At 46.0% G+C, this 21,790-nt stretch overlaps 2 protein-coding genes and 1 long non-coding RNA gene across 4 annotated transcripts; 1 reads left to right on the top strand and 2 right to left on the bottom strand.

The window, feature by feature from the left end:
• Nucleotides 1-2,090: 2,090 nt before the first annotated feature.
• LOC120689173 lies at nucleotides 2,091-5,010 on the bottom strand. The gene is made up of 4 exons (XM_039971495.1): nucleotides 4,347-5,010; nucleotides 2,689-4,250; nucleotides 2,400-2,609; nucleotides 2,091-2,331 (listed from the first exon to the last, which is right to left on the bottom strand). Exons 1-4 carry the CDS (start codon nucleotides 5,007-5,009, stop codon nucleotides 2,091-2,093), a joined length of 2,676 nt encoding a protein of 891 aa, XP_039827429.1. The 5' UTR covers nucleotide 5,010.
• A 1,898-nt stretch (nucleotides 5,011-6,908) lies between these two features.
• LOC120692559 lies at nucleotides 6,909-7,907 on the bottom strand. Its single transcript, XR_005682669.1, has 2 exons — nucleotides 7,683-7,907; nucleotides 6,909-7,265 (listed from the first exon to the last, which is right to left on the bottom strand). It is a non-coding gene; the product is annotated as an uncharacterized LOC120692559 (long non-coding RNA).
• Nucleotides 7,908-11,397: 3,490 nt separating this feature from the next.
• LOC120692553 (protein LONGIFOLIA 1-like) lies at nucleotides 11,398-15,890 on the top strand. Of its 2 annotated transcripts, XM_039975878.1 has the most exons (6): nucleotides 11,398-11,899; nucleotides 12,069-12,071; nucleotides 12,439-12,506; nucleotides 12,608-14,251; nucleotides 14,353-14,491; nucleotides 14,951-15,890. In XM_039975878.1, the coding sequence occupies exons 1-6, from the start codon at nucleotides 11,737-11,739 to the stop codon at nucleotides 15,658-15,660; spliced, it is 2,727 nt and encodes a 908-aa protein (XP_039831812.1). In that variant the 5' UTR covers nucleotides 11,398-11,736; the 3' UTR covers nucleotides 15,661-15,890. The 2 variants fall into 2 exon arrangements, with proteins under 2 accessions (XP_039831812.1, XP_039831813.1); XM_039975879.1 differs by lacking the exon at nucleotides 12,069-12,071 and having other exon boundaries at nucleotides 11,399-11,899.
• Nucleotides 15,891-21,790: the final 5,900 nt, after the last annotated feature.

Here is a 21,790-nt window from a genome sequence, read left to right as displayed (position 1 = left end):
AACTTGGGTGTAGAAATGGCCTGCTAAGGCCTGATTCTTCCTGTTGTCCATGTCTGCTCGTTCGCAATAAAACACCAGTGCACCCTCATTCGAAACCCTATCTCCCTTCGCGTGCGACCCTCGGAGCATCTCCAAAAGATTAGTTAAATCTATTTAGCTAAGCAAATTTGAATTAGTAGTGGTGAGAGCAACTCCACCAATACTCTCTATTCAAGGTCCCTATTTTTTTAAGTAGAGGCTCCTCCTACTTTTTAGGGCTGTGATTTCTATCTTCAACTCCAGCAATACCCCTAGTCACATCCTTTACTTTTTCTGACATGTAGAATCCACTTGTCAGATTTTTTTTCTTTTCTATTTTTGCCTCTTATTCCCCGAAGCGTCTCTGTCTCCAACGCTGGCGAACTAGCTTGCCGCGGTTGGGCCGCCGCCACCGCCGACGGGTCGTGCAACCTCCGCGACCTGCTCAAGCTCCACACCAAGGAAGACCTTGCAGCGAGGCGTCAGGTTGCGGTCACGCTTGCCTACGTCATGGCTCCTAAGAGGCAGGTCTTGCCGCTGAGAAGCTCCCTGACAGCATGCAGTCGGTGGATCTCGAGTTCTCGACATGGGCGAGACGCCGCTGCCACCGGTTCCACTTTTCCTTGCCCCCGAGTGCAAGAGGCTCGCAACGGCCATCCTTGCTCCCATGAGTCACTGGGTGCAAGACGCCGCTCGCTCGCTCCCTCTCCCCTGGCGACGGCCATGCCAGGATTGGGGCCAATCCTGCCGGCACTGAGGCTGCCGCGGGCACAGGGGGAAGAGGATTGGTGCCGGCAACAAGGGCAACAGCTTCTTGGTGTCCAAGATTTGGCAGTGGCCGCGGAATGGCAAGGAGCCAACGGAGGGCCAAAAGGACGAGATGGCGCCACTGCCGTGGCTATAGCGATGGGAGCTCGAGCCAACGAGCTGGGGGCGCAGGCGCCAAGCGACGGACAGGTGGGGGAGCGTGGGCGCCAGACAAGCGGCGGCTGCACGGGTCCGGCTGCTCGGGGGCAGCGAGCTCAAACTCGACGGCGGGGTGGTGTGGAGGAAGAGGAACAGTAGCGAAAAAAATAGGGGCCTCCCTAGTGACCCGTAGGAGATGGCCCTGGAAAGGGATATTTGGGTGCCTCCCTACTCTAAGGGTCCAAATAGGATTCTATTCGAGTGGATTTTGTGACTCTTGACCTCTACTTTAAAAGTAGGGATCCAAGCAGAAACTCCGCTGGAGTTGGTATGAAAAACCCAATTCAACATACTCTTTTTTTCCCTCTCTCTCTTGTTATCCTGTTCGCCATCGCCTACGCTCCTGGCTAATCTAATCTCAATCCGATATGATCCAATACGCCCACCTGCGCCTGTAGATCATGTGGATTTTGTGTTCGACGACAAGGACCTCGAGTCAGATGAAGCTCTGTGGGCCTTGTATGAGCGCTGGTGCAAGGCCTTTGGTGAGGAACGTAGCCGTGAAGAGATGCAGCGTCGCTTTGACACGTTCAAGGAACGCGTACTATTTGTGGACCGTCACAACAAGCAGACTATCATCAGAGACGATACCGCCGGCTTTGAAGTAGAGGCTTTTACCTCCATACCATTATAAAAGATGTATGTTACCTCCATGCCATCAAAATTTTAAAAAGTTCGTCCATGCCATTGAAGAAAGTTCTCTTTACCTGAGTGTCATTGCCATCAAATTGACCCCTAACACCAGTTAACTTGCTGCGGAAAAGACCATTTTGCCCTTGCTAGTAGAATGCAGCATTTTTTTCTATTCTTCACTCTAGTGGCATTGTACAGGAACACACGTTATATATTTGCACATGAAAATTACACCCTCATCATAGAGTTGAGATATAAACTGAATATTTGAGACAACCACAATTAGTATTTAATTAAACAGAATTAGACATAAATGAGGTCCACATATATCATCCAAGTGCATAGTCTGCTTGATCACAAAGTCAATTTCGCACACAAAAGATGGTCACATTGACCTCATTACTAGTCTAAACAATGCTTTGTCTTGCAGACCTCAAGTGCTACAAAAGCATGTCATACAGACTCATCAAAGATCAAGTCAGATCAAGTTTTTTCTTGCTTCTAGTTCCCATGGCTGGACTAGAAGGGGAACTAGGGACCTTGCTGCGTGTTGACATGGCTGGACTAGCCTTGCTTGGAGTTATTTTTTTAATGGCCCTCTTCTTCTTGTGTTGTTGCTGACGTGTGCTCTTATCATCTATGTGCTGCTTACTTGATCCAGATGGATATGTAATCAACAAAAGATCTTGCTGATTTGAACCTGTTGCGGACCCTCTGATAATGAAGGTGACATTAGTAAACCTATTATAATGGTTAAAAGATAAGTTACAAAATTAGCTTACCTCACGGAAGGGTCACTAGCCTCAGCAGCTGAACTACTCTTTTGTTTCTTTGCACCAGTTGATGAGGATGATTTGTTCTTTCTTTTCTTTGATAGATCAACAACAGCATGTACAAATGGAAAGTACATCCTTTGTGCAGGTGCTGCAAGCACAATACTGGTCTCAGTATTGGCTGGAGCTGCCTTCTTTTTCTTCTTTTTAGGTGGACCTCTGCACGAAAAAATATGTTAGCAACCTATATTGCAGCAAATATGTAAAAAAAAATTACAAACTTTAGCTTGCCTGGTACCTTTCCGCAAGCATTGCAGCTATGTCGTTTGGGTCACCATCTTTACAAGTGTACCAATGATGTCCATACTGCTGACAGATTGGACACTGATGCCTACCCTTAGCTCCTTTGCTACCACCCTCTACTGCTGCCTTGTATCTATTTTGCCTTCTCCTACCAGCTGTCGACTTCAATAATGGAGGATGCATAAAGAAACCATGTTCTGATTTGGGCCACATGGACTTGTCTGGTAAAGAAGGGATTTTACCTTCATAGGCAGCCCTAAACATCTGTATCGAGTAGTAGTTGTCCACATGATCTTCTATCTTCTCTCCAGGTATAGAGGTGATAAAAGCAATTGCATGCTTGCATGGTAATCCAGAAACTTCCCATGCCCTGCATGAACATGTCCTTTCCTTTAGGTTTACAACGAACCTGTAACTAGAACCTTCCCTTGCTGTAACCTCTGCAATCCCATCAGGTGAGCTAGTGACAACATCAATGTCAAGGTTCCTGCTTTGTTCCTTTAACTTAGTTATGATGTGTGGCAACATTTTACCTTCCAACATCTGTGCAATTTTTTTTCTCTGGTTCCACTTGATTAGGAGCTTCTGTCTTATAGTATCCATGAAGTCATCTAGATGCATCCCCTTGTCATTTTTTACCCAATTGTTGAAGCTTTCTGCTAAATTATTTGTCACATAGTCAATTTTTGGTATTGTAGAGTATTGGCTTCTTGTCCATAGTTTTGTATGGTTTTGCTGCAAGTACAATATTGCTGCCGGACTTTCTGCAGCCATAGCTTGGATATGCTTGTCGAACATATATGAATTCCAAGAATAAGCAGAAGCCCACAAATGCTCATCAAACACTTTTCCACTATACCTTTTCTTAAAATTCTGCACCAAGTGCCACATGCACTCTCTATGCTCTGCATTTGGAAAAACCTCACTTACTCCTGCCATGACTGCCTGACCACAATCTGTGCAAAAGGTTAAACCAGGTGGGGTACCTATAGCTTCCTTAAGCCTCTCCATGAACCAAATCCAGTTTTCATTGGTTTCAGAATCAATGACCCCTATAGCAACCGGGTACATCCAATTGTGCCCATCAACTGCACAAGCAATGCATAGCTGCCCTCTGAATTTTCCAGTCAAGAATGTACTATCAACAGCCAAATAAGGCCTGCAACCTCTAAGGAAACCTTGAACACAAGCTTCCATTGCAAAAAAAAGCCTATTGAACCTGATCTTGCCCTCTATTGTGTGATGATCAATAACAACAAAGCTGCCAGGGCACTCTTGTCCTATCATTGCCTTAAACTTGTACAAGTTGTCAAAACTTTGTTTCCAATTACCAAACAACTCATCCATAGCAAGTAATTTGCCATCATACACTCTCTTGTAACTAATGCTGACTTTGTAATGCTCCTTAAGTCTTTTTTGAAGTTCTGTAGGCCCAATATTTTTGTCCTCAGCCAACCAATCCTTAATCCTCTCACAAATCCAAAACTTGGTAGCACCTTTGACCTTCCCACTCCTCCTGGTACTATGACAACTATGAGGAAAAGGGTTCTTCTTGACCTACAAAATTTAGTTTGAAACAGAGAAATGTGAAATCAGAAATATGAATGAAGTATTTGTGACAAAATATGCACAAAATATGAACAAAGAAATTACCTGGACAGTAGATTGATTTTTCATTGTACGTGATACATGAATCCTCCACTTACAACCATCTACATAGCCCGTGCAGTATGCCCGATACTTCCCTGGTTCACTCTTTTCAATGTTATAATCAAATTCATTCTTGATAGCATGTGTTGCAAGAGCCAACTTAAATTCAAACATATTTGGATAGATGCTCCCTACTTCAATAGGAGGATCATCTTTGTTGTATGCAACTTCAGATATGTGAGATGGCAATGTATCTTTAATAATCTCATCTACCTCAGCATCCATATCGGACTCAGAGTCAGACTCAGATTCAGAGTTCGAATCTGGATCATAATCTTCATCCTTTTTCTCACTTGTGTCAACATTTGCATGAGAAGTAGGTGCTATGTCAATGTATAAACCCTCCTCATCAACCCCCACATATGCATTCTGTGGTTCAGGATTCATAAACTTGTTGTCCTCTACCATGTCATAATCTGGTTTTGTAACAGTCCCAGATTGAGTTGCTTTGCTAGATTCTACATAGCTAGGGGCTGACATTGACGGGGTGCATGTCATTTCAACATTGTCCCACAGTGGAATTTTTGGTGGATCAACATCTGGTTTATGGTATGCAATTGACATGCAACAATATTTGGAACTCATATGTTTCTTGAACATATTCATTAAGTCATTGTCAGAATGAATTTCAATGTTGGACTTGCTAGCAGCACAGAAATAGAACAACGTCACCACATCACCATACCCACAAGGAAACTGATCAACAATTTCATCAACAAGGTCTTTAAAATTTGTGGTGTCTGAGTCAACAACTTTGTTAAAGGCAAACCATGGTCCTCGCATAGTTGTACTAATTATCCTGATTTCTAGATTGAAACTAGTCTCGATATCATTCCTACAGATGAACATAAATATTTATAAAATTTAATTAAATCATAACAACACCAAATATAACACTGATGTTATGCAATTGAAAGCACAAACAAAAACTCACCCATCTGGAAGCCAATCCGGTCGCTCAGCAGCCATCCCGCTCAGATCCCGCTCCCGCAGCACCCGCTCCCCCGCTCCGCGCGCTGGGCCCGCGCCCGCTCCCGCTCCCACGCCTGCGCACCGCTCCAGCCCTCCGCGCGCCGCGCGCTGCGCGCTGGGCCCGCCTGCGCGCGCGGCAGCTCCCGCGCCCAGGCCCGCGCGCTGCCCCGGTCCCGCGCGCTGGCTCGCCCGCTCGCTGGGCCCGCCTGCGCGCGCGGCAGCTCCCGCGCCCAGGCCCGCGCGCTGCCCCGGTCCCGCGCGCTGGGCGCTGTCCCGCTGGCTCGCCCGCTCCCCGCTCCCACGCCTGCGCGCGCGGCAGCTCCCGCGCCCAGGCCCGCGCGCTGGCTCGCCCGCTCCCCGCGCTCAGGCCTGCGCGCGCGCGAGCGGCTGCGCGAGAGGGAGGTGCCGACCTAGGGTTAGACTTCAGTGGAGAATGAAATAGAGAACAGAGGGGAATAAGAGCCCTCGGGGAACAACCAGAGAAGAGAAGAGAAGAAAGAGGAAGGATAAAAGAGTCTTTTTACAACTAGTTGGATGTATCGCAGTTACATTTTAACGGAAAAACTAACAGCAGTGGCACGTAGGTAAAAAAAATTTCGATGAATGGTACAGAGAAATTTTCTCAATTTTGAATGGTACGTAGATCATTACAAATTTTTATAATGGCATGTAGGTAAAAAGCTCTTTGAAGTAAACATGTTTGCTGATGGGAAGCTCGCGGAGCAACTATTTCAAATGCCTATGGAGTCAGTTGACAGGATGCCTTACTCGGAGTCACCATTTATTGGGAGAGCTGGTCACAGGCTCTTCGATAAGACACGCTCCGAATAAGAAGAAGAGGATTTCACAAATCCTCTTGTTTGAATTCCCATCATCTGGAAGGCTCCTTGAATAATCAGGCCTGTATGGTGTGCTTATTTGTGTAAGGTTGTGCTTTGGAACCAAACTTCTGCTTTTGCCGGTCTTATGTCTATCATCATGCTTGCTTCTGCAAGTAGCTTGTTTGTACCAGGTCAAGTCATACTTGCTTCAGCAGGTCATGTATATGTATATATGTAGCGGTACTCGTAATTTATGTTCCAAGGCAGGGGCCATCCAGATGTTGGCATAATTATGTGTTTATCTACCTGTTTCGTTTTCTATGGCCCTGGTCGCTTGGCTGGTGCTAGAGGCTGCTGCTGGAGTGGTGTGAGAGGAAAACACTGTTGGCTGGCTGGTGCTGGAGGCTGCTGCTGGAGTGGTATGAGAGGAAAACATTGCTGGTTGGCTGGAGGCCGCTGGAGCAGAACAGGATCTATGTATGCTGTTACTTGTTTTCTTATATTGTGACGTTCTGTATTTCATAGAAAGATAAATCTTATTTTTGTGCTTTATGCACCCCCACCCCTCTAAGCAGTTTGTCTTGCTCGCGCAGCATCGATCTATTCGACAAATACCTCAGCAGGTGTGCGACAGTGCGAGGTCAGGATGGTTTACAGGCAACTAGAACAGTTAGTGCGCTTTATCATAGCTGCAGCACAACGCAGTAGAATCAAAGAAATGAACATGTATTTGAACAGAGGCATACCCAAAAGTAGAGATATAACTTTGGGACTAAAAATCTAAAAATGTTAAGAGGAAATGATAATAGGAATTCCAGTTCGTAGCATGGTGCATCAGCCAACTCTCTAATTGTTGTTAATTTCTTTACTAATAAATACTGCCATTCATCAAATTGAGATATGAATTTGCTTGACCATGTTTAATCTGAACTTATTACTGCATCTTCTGCAATCAAACAGTCGAGCAAAAAAAAATCATCACGCAATCTGCAACTGCAATGTTTGGAAAGTCAGTCATGCCCCCTCATACAAGCCCTCACAAGAGATAGCAAGTGTGCTCTCGGTGCACCTGGAAATGGGGTAAAGTAGAGGCGTCAGTAAGTTGGCAAGTTGCAACACCTCAAGTCCAAAGCACCAACAGTAACAATTGAATTGTTTTCGGTAACACCAATTATATGTCAGTTGCATATTGCAAATAGAGCAGAACACATGGTGCTTAGTATTAGATTTAGACAAGATTTATGTACTATGTATTATTTTATCCATCAATATGCGATTCCTTATGTGAAAAGCTCATGCACCGGATGGAGTATGAATTTCTTTAGCAAATTGAAAGGGTCTGTCTCCGTGTCCGGTGATTGAGTTTTTTTGCTTTATCTGTAAGCCACCCAATCTGTTTCCTAACATTGATTTCTCCAAGAAATTTTCCTCAAATCGCACTCGAATCTAAGGGACAAAAGGCACCTAAAAAATCACCCGAAAACACCAGGAACAACCGGCAATGTCCAGGGCCATCCCCTGCTTCCAATGTGAGCGGGCGGCGTCCGATTCAGTGATGGACGAAGCAGCGCTCCATCCCGCCCTCCTGCTGTCATGCGTGTGAGAGCAAGGAAGAGACTGGAGAGAGCAGAGCGAGAGAGGAAATAAGAGGAGCCAAAGAGCAACGCAAGGAAGAAGGAACAGACCGGAGAGAGCAGAGTGGGAGAGGAAATGAGAGGGGGCGACAGGAGGATAAATGAAAGTGGACCTGCAAAGCCATCAAAACGGGCGACAGCACAACAGAGCGGGCCCGATAAGACTGCGACCATCTAAAGCGTCCAACAGTGATCTGACGATTTAAGCCAAGCACAAGATATCAGTCATCTTAAAAAGAGCAAATATGCTAATATAAGGCAAGGAAGGCATTTTGCAAAACAGCAATGACACGGGAAAACGTTATTCCCTGAAGCTACATGCTGCATGGGTTCATTGATATGGAAAAATGTAGGGATCATAGGAGAAAAGGAAAAGGAACGCGGGGGCAACCGTATTTGTTAAAACAACTTATATATAGTGTTAAGTGGGGCAGGTGAGCCCGAGTGGCTCCTGGAGCCAGCCCCTAGGCCGGCGACCGGGTTCGATCCCCCGCGTTGGCACCGGGAGGCCCTCTGTTACCTCTCCTAGTGAAAAATACCTCTCCTAGTGAAAAAAAACTTATATATATAGTGTTGGTAAGGGAATCATCATGAATCGAGGCGGACAAACACATAGAGGCGAGTGGAAACCGATTGAGATATATATCGTGTAGCGATGAGTATGCAGTGTAACTGCCTCACAGTGATGCGTGCCCTCTGATCTGCTTGCATCACTAGTCCATCCCCGAAGCACACCGCATTCTAGCTCCAACACCACCAGCAGAATCGCATGTTCAGCCTTGCAGTTTTGACACCTTTTGCAGAATTCAAGGCGTCAAGTTCGTGTATGTTATCATGCCTGATTTTGTAGCCTGGCCGCCCTCAGTGGAAAAACAGCAGCAAGAAGATATCATGCAATGATGCGAACCTGCAGGAGAAGTTCTTTCATTTGGCCGGTCCACAGCTAGGCTACAGGAGGAATCTGTCAGTTCATGTACCAAGGAGTCGTGGAGTTGATTGGGTTTCCTGGTCCAACACAATACATGCACCACTCATCGGCATGGCAAACTAAGGGACCGAAACTGGCGACCAGAGGGGGGTGAATGTGAGCCGATCAAAATTTCTTCGAAATTTGAAACGTCGGCATATGTTCCAAAATCACCGCAAGCCCTCGAATCTAGGTCAGCGAGAATAGCTATGGACAAGCTATCTCGAAGCAGAAGACTCAGGTCGCAGCGCGGAAGCAAAGGCGAGAGAAACTTCTCAAACCGCAGCGCAGCACACACAGAACGGTCTGACCGGTGCACTGGACCGGTCTGACCGGTCGGGCAGTTCAAACCCAGACTGACCGGTCTGACCGGTCTCGCCCACCGGTCTGACCGGTTTCATCCAGAAAACCCGCAAACAAACCTTCAAACCACGAATCTCGAGCAAACGAAGTCCAAATCCAATCAAACTTGGAGAAAAGCTTCATAACTACCCCGTGAACATATCCACAAAAGATCTCACCCAAAAGGTTCACGGATCGAGAGAAATCGAGGAAAGATCAAAGAGGATTGGGGTTTTCTCAAGAACACAAAATCGCCAATTCGTGAGAACCCATAATTCCAGGGAGTTTGGCACTAGGCTATATGCATAGAAATTGTTCCAAAGAGTTCATCAAATCACGAAATTAAGGGTTGGTCTCCTCCAAACAAGAAACACACCAAAAGAGGAGAATTGAACCCAAAACGCAAGAGAGAAGGGGAGGACGAGATGCTCAGCACACACAAGTGAATCTCAAACAAATTTCATCCATTAATCTCAGAGGAATTCACCTATACAAAGACTAGAGCCATCCGCCCATCATCCACCCTCTAGATTGGAGAGAAAAGCTATAATCTAAACTCTCTTTGCGTTGGAGACCTTGGCCCTAACCTGAGCAGGGGGAAGGGGGAAGGAAAAAACCGAAAAGGACTCAAGAGACTCAAAGCCCTCCACCTGGAGAAGGGGGGCTTTTATACCCGGCTGCTGCGGCCAGACCGGCCAGACCGGTCAGACCGTCGGGTCTGCAGCAGCCCGCTGTACAGACTCGATCGACAGCGGAGTTCCTTTCTTCGACTCAAAGTCTTTGATGCGAAGCCGCCACATCGACGAAGTACCGGTCCGCGGTTTTGGAGGGTCCGCGAAACCCGGGTAGGTGGCCGGTTTTGAGAAAACCGCCAAAACTCCACGCGCGGGAAGATTCCCGCCTCCACGCCGTGGCCCTAGACGCCGTTCCCGCCTCGGCCTTCTGACGGCCCTAGACGCCGCCCGACGCCCGTCACCTCCTCACCCGCAGCGAGGCCCTAGACGCCGTCGACGCCCGTCACCTCCGTCAGTCCCGAGACCGACGCCCGTGCCTCCACGACTTGGCGTCTTCAACCGCCGTCCGTCTCCTTGGTTTTGTGGCGCAAACCAAGAAACCCGCCTTCCGTCGCCGCTTGCACCCTCGATCCAGGAGTGGACGCCATAGCTGCCGCCCGGTCCGAGCTCCGGTCCCGGCTGCCCTTCACCGCCGTCCACCGCACGATCCATCGGCCACAGCACCTCCACGGCAGCTCCTCGTCGACACTCGACGCCCGTGTACCTGCAATCCAAAGACCAAGCGTACGATCACACCGCACGATTGACAATTCACTTATCACAAGTAGGATAGAGTACTTAACATTCCTCACAAACGTGCAGAACTCACCCGGGCACAGCAAAAGTGAGCTATACTTGTGCAGATGCCACCACAAACTGCAGGTAGGAATAATTAGGATGCATCCAATCTGCAAAGTAACCTTTACTTACGTTCTGCAGCCCACTGATCAAACTGCTAGCGTCCCAGCGAATGCCATACCCGACAGTCAGAACCGTGACCGTAATGGCGATCGGCAGTTGGGCTTCGCCACGCAGGTTCAGGTTCTTACGGTTGAGAGCATCATCAAATCGTCAGTTCCCCATTGCCCAGGCACTGGATACTGGATAGGCGGCTGGTCCAGCAACTGCGATCACGCTCGCCCGGCCGCTCGACTGATCGTCCGCAACGTGATCTACACACATAATAAACTGCTCGGGCAAATCCGGCAATATAATGGAGGAATGGGACTGAATCGCCCACCCGGAGATAGAACAAGAAGGAAGAAAGGCGGAGCTGATCCGGCACGCGGCCCGACACGGCCACCGAGCTTGGCTTTCTCTGCTGCTTCCATGAACGGCCGAGGATGGGGATGAATATGGTAAGGGTGACTACCCCTTCCGATGCCGCTGTTGCCGGGGGACCAGCTAGCGGCGCCACCGATCAAAGCCGCCGAACAAAGGAGGAGGAGCACGCCAGCGCTAGCTGTTGCCGGCCGGTGACCACGAGTCCGCGCCATCCTTGACATTCCCTGCTGCCCTTCTCCCGGTCCACGCTCGCTGCTGAAACCCGGTGCAGCATGCCGGACAGCCATCACATGCCCGCGCCCACAATGATCAAATAAACAAACCCACATGGCTTGTTGTTCACTAGTGTTGTGTATTGCGGTGCTGGTGCAGGGCCAGCCACGACCCCCCTCGCACTGCAGAGACGACACATCCCTCCCCCTCTCTCATAAATCCACGGCGCCTCTTCTCTCTCCCTCCTCATGACGAGTAGCTGTTGAGCTGCCCACGAGAAACATTCCTCTCAACTATGAGTCTACCCATAGACCATGCTCCATAGAGAGAGAGAGAGAGAGAGAGAGAGAGAGAGAGAGAGAACGGAAAGTAGAGAGAGCTCTGTAGTCTGCACGCGCTTTCTCTCCTGGCTGCGAAGTTCTTGCTGCTCTGGCACAGATAATCCTCGGCCAGACAATGGCTCAGAGTCCAAGGTGATCGGTACCTCGGCTTCCGAAGGAGCTTCCTTGCACCAGCGGTGGGTTGTTTGAGGAAGAGCTGCCCGGGATGCCGGCTAAACAGGCGGAGGAGTTCTCCCAGGAGGTGAAGAAAGACTTTGACCGGAAGATGGGGTGCATGGCTGGCATGTTCCAGATCTTCGACCGCCGCCGCCTTCTCACCGGCCGACAACGTGGCTGCAACCCCGGGGCCGGGAACGAACTGCCTTCAGGTACTTCTTATTCTTGTACCTCTGCTTCTGTTTTACTTCAGCGTTTGTTCTTGCGACGAGCGTTGTGCCTGTTCCAAGTTAAAGACGAAGCTTTCAGGAATCGGGAGACAAGCTTAATTGTACAACGTATAATTCTGGAAAGTATGACTTGCATGACGCCAAATAAAAGCAGGTTCCAAAATTTACTTCATGTAGAGAGTACCAGGCAAAAAAAAACCCTCCTTTTCTTCGGATGCACATGGACAATAAACTGACACAATGATGACCAAGGATACACTGACAGTGAAGCAGTTGCAGAAATTTATATGAAAAGAACAGAAAGAAGATGGGAGGGCCAAGGAAGTGATCAAAAGTCACACAGTAATTATATTCATGCAAAATATAATGATTGAGGGTTCATTGCGTATTTCAGATGTTTGTCTTTTTATGTACCAGGTCCATGGATTTTCGTGATCACCTACATCACACGATTGCACTTTTGTCATAACTATTCAGTGCATATAGTTCTGAACTTCTGGTGATGTGTTTTCTTTGTCTAGGCCATGATCTTCCAGCCAGCAGCATGTATGCCCCAGTCTATAATCCAGCTAATCCAAACACCACTCCGGTAATTTTTCACATGTTACTGTAAACTTATATCTCATCCTTTGTCTGGACAAGCTTAGGTTCCAGACTACTCATGTTAACTCGATTTGATTACTTGGGCAGGAGAAATTGTTCAGCAAAAGTACGACGGAGAACAGTATCTTCTCAATGGAATCATCGAGAGTATCTTCATCTTCGTCATCCTGCTCTTCATTATCATCCCTGGACGGCAGCAAACCAGTACAGCAGGAGCTCCCTTACATCAAAGAGGAGCCAGTTGAGGGAAGGACAGTGAGGAACTTACGAAGCTTAAAGTCTTCCACTAAAGTGGTTAAATCCAAACAGAGAAATACTGATTTTAGAGATGTTGTCAAGGACTCAATCAACCGGGACTCTGGCATCCTAACCATCAAGACCACAATGATGGCTCAGAGAAACGGATTGCACAAAGACTCACCAAGGCCACTGCTGATATCCAAACCGACAGATGGAACTTACGTGATTGCGATCGACAGGAGTAGTGGGCTTCCAGCATATGTTGGTAGCAGGCAGCCACGTTTCTCATGTGATGATCGACAGATGCTGCAGCAGGCAGAAGCTCAAGATAGCCGGATGCCTTCATCAAAGGTCAGGGAGCTTCCTAGGTTGTCCTTGGACAGTAGGAAAGAGTCTGTTAGGCCAAGTTCGCATCTGAAAAACTTTGGCTATGCAAAAGCTGATGACAGTCTCATTGATAATTTGAAGAGCCAAGAATCCCCAGGCCATCAGCGGGCAAGTGGTGTCATTGCCAAACTCATGGGGTTGGAAGAGACTCTAGATAGCTCTGGGCCTGTAAGATCACACAGACAAGCACATGACATTCAAAATGGTAACCCGTCACAAATTCCCAGGAGTATCTGCCCTGATCCTAGTGTATCACAGCCGATGGTTCAGCCTCCTATACTGCAAACCAGGCCTTCAGCAAGAATTGACCCTGCTGCCCCTTCGAAGCAGCAGGAGAGAGGTATAACAAGTTACAATGATGAAGCAAGGACAAGATCTGCATCCACATATAATAATGACATGGAGAGAAGGCTCAGGCATCTCGCATTATCTGAATGCAATAGGGACTTGAGGGCTCTCAGGATACTTGGCAATTTGCATGCAAAGCACACACCGTTCCAGAGAGATTACAATGCAAGATTATTGCCCAGTCAGAAGGCAACCGCTGAAGGAAACAACATTACTGCTCAAGGTCTCCAATCTCAAGTTGTGATCATTAAGCCAGCAAGAGGAATCATGAGACCGAATGCTTCAGTTGCTTCCCTTGCAGGACCAAAAGACCACAGAAAGTTGCAGCATGAAGAGCATCCTTTCACCAGGAAGAGTGGCAACAGTGACAGGAAGAAGACCCATTCTCAACATGGAAGAGTTCATTCTAGGGCAGAGGAAGCTGTTAGCAGCACAATCTCTCCAACGCCTTCTAGATCGTTGAGCCTGAGATTTGTGCAGCAGAAGTCAGACTGTGGAAGGATCCCTCGCTTGGCAGTTCCACCTATGTCTCCGGGCAAGACACCCAATGAAGTAGTGTCCCCAAGAGGCAGACTAAGGTCAAAGGCTGCACAAGCAAATAATATCTGCCGTGATGATAAGATGTCAATGATCCCTGACAGTAGAATTAGTTTATTCAAGAAGGTTGATATGGGCATTATCGATTATCCAAATCCTCTTAATGTCAACACATCATGCAGCCATCAAAGCAATACAGCTTCAATGTTGAATCATGAAGTACAGTAATATATTTCAACAGTAAAGAACATGCAGTTGATTGTTGCATGTTTCCATTCTTCATCATTTGTTAATAGTTATTGAAACTCTTTTTTTTTCAGGAAACACCACCAATCCTATCATCTAACAAGAAGAACATACATCCACTGGAGAACATACCAAGTCCTATATCAGTCCTCGATGCCATGTTCTGTCAAGATGGGTTGTCACCTTTGAGGAGCATATCAAATTCTTTCCAAGGTGAGAATTTAATCTGTCAAACCATTCTTCACACAAGTCCAAGTACTATTGTTCGGTTTCCATCAATCCAGAAACCATATTGGACTGGTAATCAATGCAACCATATGTGGCTCGTTGTTCAGCATGCCCGGAAGAACCACAGTAAATTGGCAATGGCAGTACACATTCAAGTGCTTGCTTGTGCGAACCAGTTAAGGAGCACCAATTCTACACTGCCAGTAGTTGTCCATGTCTGCACCTAACATCTTCATGGTGCCCCACACGTTGCAAATGCCCATACAGGGACACGACATATATTTTCCTTGTGAATAAATACTTATGTAGATGAGCCACAAGTATAACTGATTTTCTTAGCTGGATAGGTCAGTTTTAGCTTGTTCTCAGAGCCCCCACATGATTGCTGGATTGTAAGCTCTAGCACTTAATGCCCAATTAATCTTTTTATCTTTACTTGTTCAGATGTTTCGACACATACATCAGACGAGTGCTGGAACCCAGTAAGCCTCCCTGACACACCAAGATTGAAGAAAAATTGTGAGGGTGACCATACACTACCAGAAAACATGACAGCCCTTATCCAAAAGCTTGAGCTCTTGCAATTGTTGAGTGATGAAGCTCCAAGCACAAATGACAATTTGTTAATGGACACTGCCAATAAAGACCGCCATTACATTAATGAGATACTCTCAGCATCAGGCCTCCTGGATAGTGAACCAGGCTCCAGGATGATGCCCAGTCAGTTCCAGCTGCCAAGCTACCCAATCAATCCCAGGGTTTTCCTTATGCTTGAACAAGCAAAACCAGCCACAGGAAAGCTTCAGCGCAAGCTCATTTTCGATCTTGCAAATGAACTCATTGCTCAGAAAATACACAATGGCGGTTCGGTGAAGCAACCACTGCAGTTGTTTCGATGTAAGAAATCAAGTGGATGGCATCTTTTCAAGGAATTATGCTCAGAGATTGAAATACTCCAATCTGAGGCCTCAATAATAAGATTCTCTGAAGAGGGAGAGGAAGAGAGCAAGCCGGCAATGAATGCAGTAGATGAAATGGGAAAATGGAAGAGTTTTGACAGTGAGCTACAAGGGATGGTTCTGGACATTGAAAGATACATCTTTAAGAATCTCATTGACGAGGTAATAAGTGGTGAAGCCATGAGAAAGGTGTAACTTAGGAAATGGATTAAGAGGCAGCTGTCTTTGAGAAGCATGCAGGATAAACAATTTAGTTTGTTTTCCTGCTTTCCATGAAGCTGACCTGATGGTAAATGTAATGTAATTTTAGCCGCTGTAATAAATAAGTTGTACAAGTATATAAAGTCTCCTGTACAAAGAATTAACGATACAACAATCTTGATGGAAGATGCAAATACTACTGAAGAGCATACAATATTTGAGAATCATATAGACCAAACAATTTGTTGTTTTCCTGTTTGCCATGAAGTTGACCTGACGGTAAATGTAATGTAATTGTATCATCTGTCAAAATAAGCCGTACAAATAAATATAAAGTCTCCTGTACAAAGAATTAACGACACTACAATCTTGATGAAAGATGCAAATACTACCGGAGAACAAAGTTGTTCCCTTGGCCATGCAAGTCCAGATTCTAACACCTATCACCACCTAAAACCATTTGTCCCAACTATTTACGCATATGTTTAATCCGAGATGATAATTAGAACTATCTGGCATCAGCATTGTTAGAAGCATCTTACATTCTTACAGCAGTGCAGGATTTCTATGATAGATCGCAAATAAGAGTGTATTTGGCTGGACCTATGCTCTATTTTTGGTATCAAGTATCAACATGGTGAAGCGTCCCCTCATAAGAGGTGACTCAAATGTGATACAAATATCAGTCTCAGGAGGCTGATAACATATTTATTACATCAGATGGTACATCACCGTACAACTCGACGCGGTAATGGGCAATGAAGCGCCACTATCGCGAGGACAAGAACTAAAACCCAAACAAGAATGTGAACCATATAGAGGTCATCAGAGTCTTGCGCCATACGAAGCTTCCTGCGGGTGACCCTAACCACAGGCAAGGTTGGGTGTAGAACGGAACCCCTACTCAACGTCCTCGGGAATCAATTCTGGATCCTCCTCTGTAAAAATTAAGCAAGGGTGAGTACAAACGTACTCAGCAAGTCCAACCCACCCACGGAGGGGGATAACATAAATTTCATGTATAGGATTAATCAAAGATAAGGCTATCGGTTAATTTGCGGTAAAGCTAATTTTATGCAAGGGTCTATTTTGAAAGAAGAGTTTTCATAAAGCAATTTTTATCGTAGCCGAGTAACAAAATGTGGTTGATTCTCACAGAATCCAAGTTTTTTAAAAGTTGCTACCGGGCTCCTCATCTGCCGTAGCACACACTGCTGCGGGACACTTTTTAAAAACAACTCACGCCATCCCAACCATCCCTAGAAGAAACGCTAGTTATGTGACCAAACCATAACCCGCTCAATACCGTGAGCACGGCTATTCGCATAGATTTTATACTCTGCAGAGGTTGTACACTTTACCCACAAATGGGGTACCGCAGCACGATCATCTTGGTGCCGGTGCGGCTCCCAACAAAGCCATTACCCACCTTAGCTGAGCCTAGCTAGCCAACACGGACTCCACCAAAGGGTTACCCTACCAACGAGGGCTAATCGGGGCATAAGTCACCAAGATCCTATGCCGTTTCCTTGGCCACCTGTTGCTCTCAGCTCTCCTGATGACTAACAGGTCAGCTAGTGGGATTTATGCTAAGCCGTTGCCACATACAACGGTCGAGTGGTTGTACGATGGGTTGGGTTAGGCAAGACGTCACAACAACTCGGTCCTTAACTGTGACAAGATGGACATCTCCCAACCTTGCTCAACCACACAGGTACGAGCACACCATTTGGCGTTCCATACAGGAATCACCATCCATCTCATCTAAGCATATCTTTCTTTTATTTCCCAAAAAACCCATTTTGCCCATTTTGATACTCACGCTTTTCTTTGTTTTGAAAACACTTTGTAATAATATTTGAAGTGTAATGACTAACCGGGTCCTAAGCATTCTAGCAGGTTTATCATCCAAACAGAGCAAATCATATTTAGAGACAAACCTAGATTATCAAGGAATGATGTACTTTGAATTATGGAACAATCAGCTCTTTGGGTCAATGTGTAAGCCGATAGACAGCAGCAGTTGCCAATGAAGCCGGAAGCCTAGTAGCTGGGGATTCACGCGTAAAAACAATTGAAGCAAAAGGTTAACAAGGGTTCACGTGCGGACAGCAGCATGAGAATTATTTGGCTTAATCTGGCCGAATAATCAATGTGATTAGCATGCATATCAAAGCTAAGGAAGCTTCATGTACGGGGGAGTCTGGAGGATTAAAGGAAGGAAATTACCTGAACATGTGTCGGCAAGGGAGATACGTATACGTACAAGCAAGGGGCAAAGCTATGGCTGATTTCCATAATTAAATATATAGGGGAGATAATTGCCTGTCAAGTGCGTGTGGGGGCAAAATGAAATAGTATGGAAGCCAGCGTCTATACGGCATATGCGAGGGCCCGGGAAGGACGGATCGGCAGGAGACTTTGTTAGCAAGGATTCTAGAGAAAGGGAAAATAGAGTCCGTGTATCTTAGTATTTCTTTTTAAGTTAGATTTTGCTTGTCAGTCAAGTTAGCCTAGGCTATAAATATGTGTCCTCGTCTATTGTAAAAGTTTTATCACACGATCAACAAACAAACTCTACTTTTTACCTGCAATTTACTTTTCGGCGACTTCGCCACTTTTCTTTTCTTTTCGGCGAGTTCTTTCGAGTTGATCAAGGACGCATCACATTCGAGCGACTTGATCTACTGGTAAGTTTTTGTTTACCGAGTAAATCTGAGCTTTAGCTTCCGGGCGCATCGCTGTGGCTTCATTCAGATCTATTCAAAAGTTATCGAGTTTATCTAGGCTTTGACTTCCGGGCGTATCGCTGTCGTCTCGTCTAGATTTATTCACCAATTATCGATATCGGCTAGATTTGTAGGTTTTCTTACTCCTTTTGGCCATTATCACACCTAAAAACATATTAGATCGGCTTTAGGTTTTGCAGTAACACTCTTGTTATCTCAAGAGCCAGTTTAGATCTGTTTTTAGTTTACATCATCTGAGTTACACATTCGTAGCTTAGATCTTATTACACACGCATAATCGGCTACTCAAAGCCGATTTTGTCATCTAGTGCATCGGCTGGTCCTGCCGACGCACTCGTTTATTACACGTTTACATTTAAATATTCTTTTGTCGTGTATTGTATCGGCAAAGCTTGCCGATACGCCTATTTGAGGGATAATCGGAACTCCAGCCGATACACCCTCGAATTTAACGTTTACTCTGTCTCCTTGTCAATCAACAAGTCAGATTGACTGGCACCTTGGTCTACTTTCCGTGCTTGGCGAACACTTGCCCTCGGATTCTAGTGTGTTGATTTTTGCGTCAACACATCTTTTGGCACGCTCGGTGGGACCCGACAATATCATCATGAATTTTCCAACGGAGATGTTCGAGCAAGCTATGAAACAAGCGATAATCAACTGGACTAACAACCTGGCGAGCACGGCGAATAATACAATCAGAGGTGTGAATGCTGATAAAATTGTTCATCAGTTTGATTATCACACCTCACAGCCGATGGTTTATCAGCATCAAACATCGGCTCAGACAGACGGTTATTAATATTATGCATCGGCTCCGCAGCCGATGACCTGTCAGCAACCGTGGTTAACAGCTCAACATCCACAACAGCCAATAATTCAGCATCAAACACCGACTCAGCTGTATCAGGCAGGCAGCTATCAATATTATGCATCGGCTCCACAGCCGATAGCTTATCAGCAACCATGGTTAGCGGTCCAGCAGCTACAGCCGATGACTCATCAACAACAGTGGTTAGGTAGCTGTTGGCCGCAAGCATCAGTTTTTCAGCCTATGGAATGTTAGTTGCGCGAAGTAGTTCAGCCATCCATGACCTGGCAGACAGTCGTTCAGCCAGCAATTCATCATCAGGTTCAATCAGCTATTAGGCAAGAAAAAGCTCAATGGGAGGTGTTTGTACAACAGATGAGGGTCAACAAAGATTTGTTTCCATCCTGCATGGCCAAAATGGACAACAAAAATAAATTTGTTGAGTCTGAAAAGTTGAATTCTCAAATGACTGATGAATCAAGAGATATGGATTATAAAGTACAAAATTCGGTTGGCAGATCCAAAGACGGAGACCAATGTGGAGAGGAACATAGCTTTGAAAAGCCTCACGAAGAAGAAGCTCCAGCAATTAAGAAGGAAGATGCTATAATCAGTTTGACCGAATGGGTAAAGAATATAAAGCTGACTTCATGCCCATACGTCAAAGAAGAACCTGAGAGCTCTGGATCAATGGAAATTGTTATGCTTGATGGCCATCTGCTAAGGATGGCCAATATTTTATTCTTACAGCTTGAAGTGGTCGATGAATGGATGGAAGTTGCAGAGGCAAGAAAGAAGATGATTTCTTGGAATAATTATTGCCCACCTCACAGAAATATTATTACTCAGAATTATCGACTACTTGGAGATTATTTTCCCTGAGATCTAGGTGGACGGAGCTACAAATGTAGCAGTGATCATCAGCCGATAACTTTGATTTTCTTTCAGTTCATTGACTATCGGCTTGTTACTTACGCTTATTGACTATCTCGCAGTAAGGCCAATGGATCAGTCGCCGGGTCACTGTCGTTGTGTGGACACATTCAGATTCTTGGAATATAGAAGGAAAAATACATCTGTCGAGGATAGTGACTGACCAGATTCTAGGTGTCATCGGTTTGATTGGTCCTGCTTAGCATGTTCCACTTAGCTGACATGTTGTATTCAGCATCGGCACTGATCCATACATCCTGTTTGCACTCATGATTGCTGAAGCGTCGGGAGGTCATGATATCAGGTTGTGGTCAGCATCACCGGAGACACTGACGTTTAAAGCCGATGTAACATGTCCATGGGCTACATGTTATTTAAGAGGGAACCGGCATGGGTCAAAGGATGAGCTGAAAGGTAGCAGTCGCATTGGAGATTAGTTGCTGTTAAAATATTAAAGAAGTCAGTATGTGAAAACAGCTAGAGAGATGATTTATGGGCCATCCTGATTGACCATCGGTTGAATTTCATCATCATGGGCTTTAATGTCGCCAATCAGTGTCTGTTCCGTTCTGGTCTTGAGGTCTTCGTACCTGCAATTTGTGGCCAAAGGATAATACTCTTCCTGCTAGGTCTAACGGCCGATGAATGGGTATGAAAAATAATTAATGAGGGAAGTGAAGCTGATACGAATTGGAGGCTGACGCCATAGTGGACCTCACGTGCTGATGACTCTTTGTTTTTTCGGTCCATTGACCATCGGCTCGTTGTATGTACTTATCGGCTCTTGCTCTTGGACTGCCGATATAGTTCAATAAAACTATTACAAAGCCGATGGCTCTTGCCGTGATGAAGGAATATTCTGAAAGATGATACCTAAGGTCAAGACAACATCGTACCTCCACTGTTAATGTTGGGGAAGCCAATCAGCTCTGAAAAGACAATTGATCTTATCGGCTGATCGCGACCCGATGGGTTCCTAGCCGATAGGGATTATGGCACACTAATACGACTTGGTATACATGGTCAGCCGATAGATGTGTTCATCGGTTACATATATTATTCAGATCGGCAACATGCGCTTCAATTGTTGGCATATCGGCTACCACAGAAAACACGACAACCCAGTTGTTTGAGTTTGTGCTACCGATAGCAAGAAAAGCCGACGAAGTTGTTGGATTAATTCATCGGCTGCCCCATTTTCAGCTGTAGGGGATATGTCGGCAACAAGAGGCATATAATGCTATTCCCTGGTCGATGATACGTAGCCGACAGGCATTAGCCGGTGCAATCTCTGTAGGGGTGTTATCGCCATAAATTAACAGGGTCGAAAGCAAGTTGGGCTTAAAACAAAAGATTAAGAAGGCTTGTAAATCGGCTCCTGCGTGAGCATTTGGGCCACATGGGCCGTGTATCTTTAGATTTAGTTCAAGATTAGAGATAGAGTCCAATCGGGACAAGATAGGATTAGATTGTTTCCCTAGTCTCCGGACTATAAATATGTACCCTATGTTATTCATGAAAGGAGAACGTCATCACGTCTCGCAATCAACAACTCTCGGCGCACCGCCACCCCTAATTCTAGGGTTTCATCCAAGTAAGCGCCATGCTGCCCTGATCGTCTCTTGCGATC

Source organism: Panicum virgatum, chromosome 9N (genome assembly GCF_016808335.1).
Source record: "Panicum virgatum strain AP13 chromosome 9N, P.virgatum_v5, whole genome shotgun sequence".
Taxonomy (NCBI): domain Eukaryota; kingdom Viridiplantae; phylum Streptophyta; class Magnoliopsida; order Poales; family Poaceae; genus Panicum; species Panicum virgatum.
Note: the sequence above shows the minus strand (reverse complement) of the source record. Positions and strands in the feature narration are given on the sequence as shown.

Coding starts and splice junctions, on each gene's coding strand:
- LOC120692553 (XM_039975878.1), top strand. CDS start 11,737: ATGCCGGCTAAACAGGCGGAGGAGTTCTCCCAGGAGGTGAAGAAAGAC. Junction 12,507..12,607: donor CTAATCCAAACACCACTCCG/GTAATTTTTCAC, acceptor TTACTTGGGCAG/GAGAAATTGTTCAGCAAAAG. Junction 14,252..14,352: donor CTTCAATGTTGAATCATGAA/GTACAGTAATAT, acceptor TTTTTTTTTCAG/GAAACACCACCAATCCTATC.
- LOC120689173 (XM_039971495.1), bottom strand. CDS start 5,009: ATGAATATGTTCAAGAAACATATGAGTTCCAAATATTGTTGCATGTCA. Junction 4,251..4,346: donor AAAATCAATCTACTGTCCAG/GTAATTTCTTTG, acceptor TAAATTTTGTAG/GTCAAGAAGAACCCTTTTCC. Junction 2,610..2,688: donor GCTGCAATGCTTGCGGAAAG/GTACCAGGCAAG, acceptor TTTTTCGTGCAG/AGGTCCACCTAAAAAGAAGA.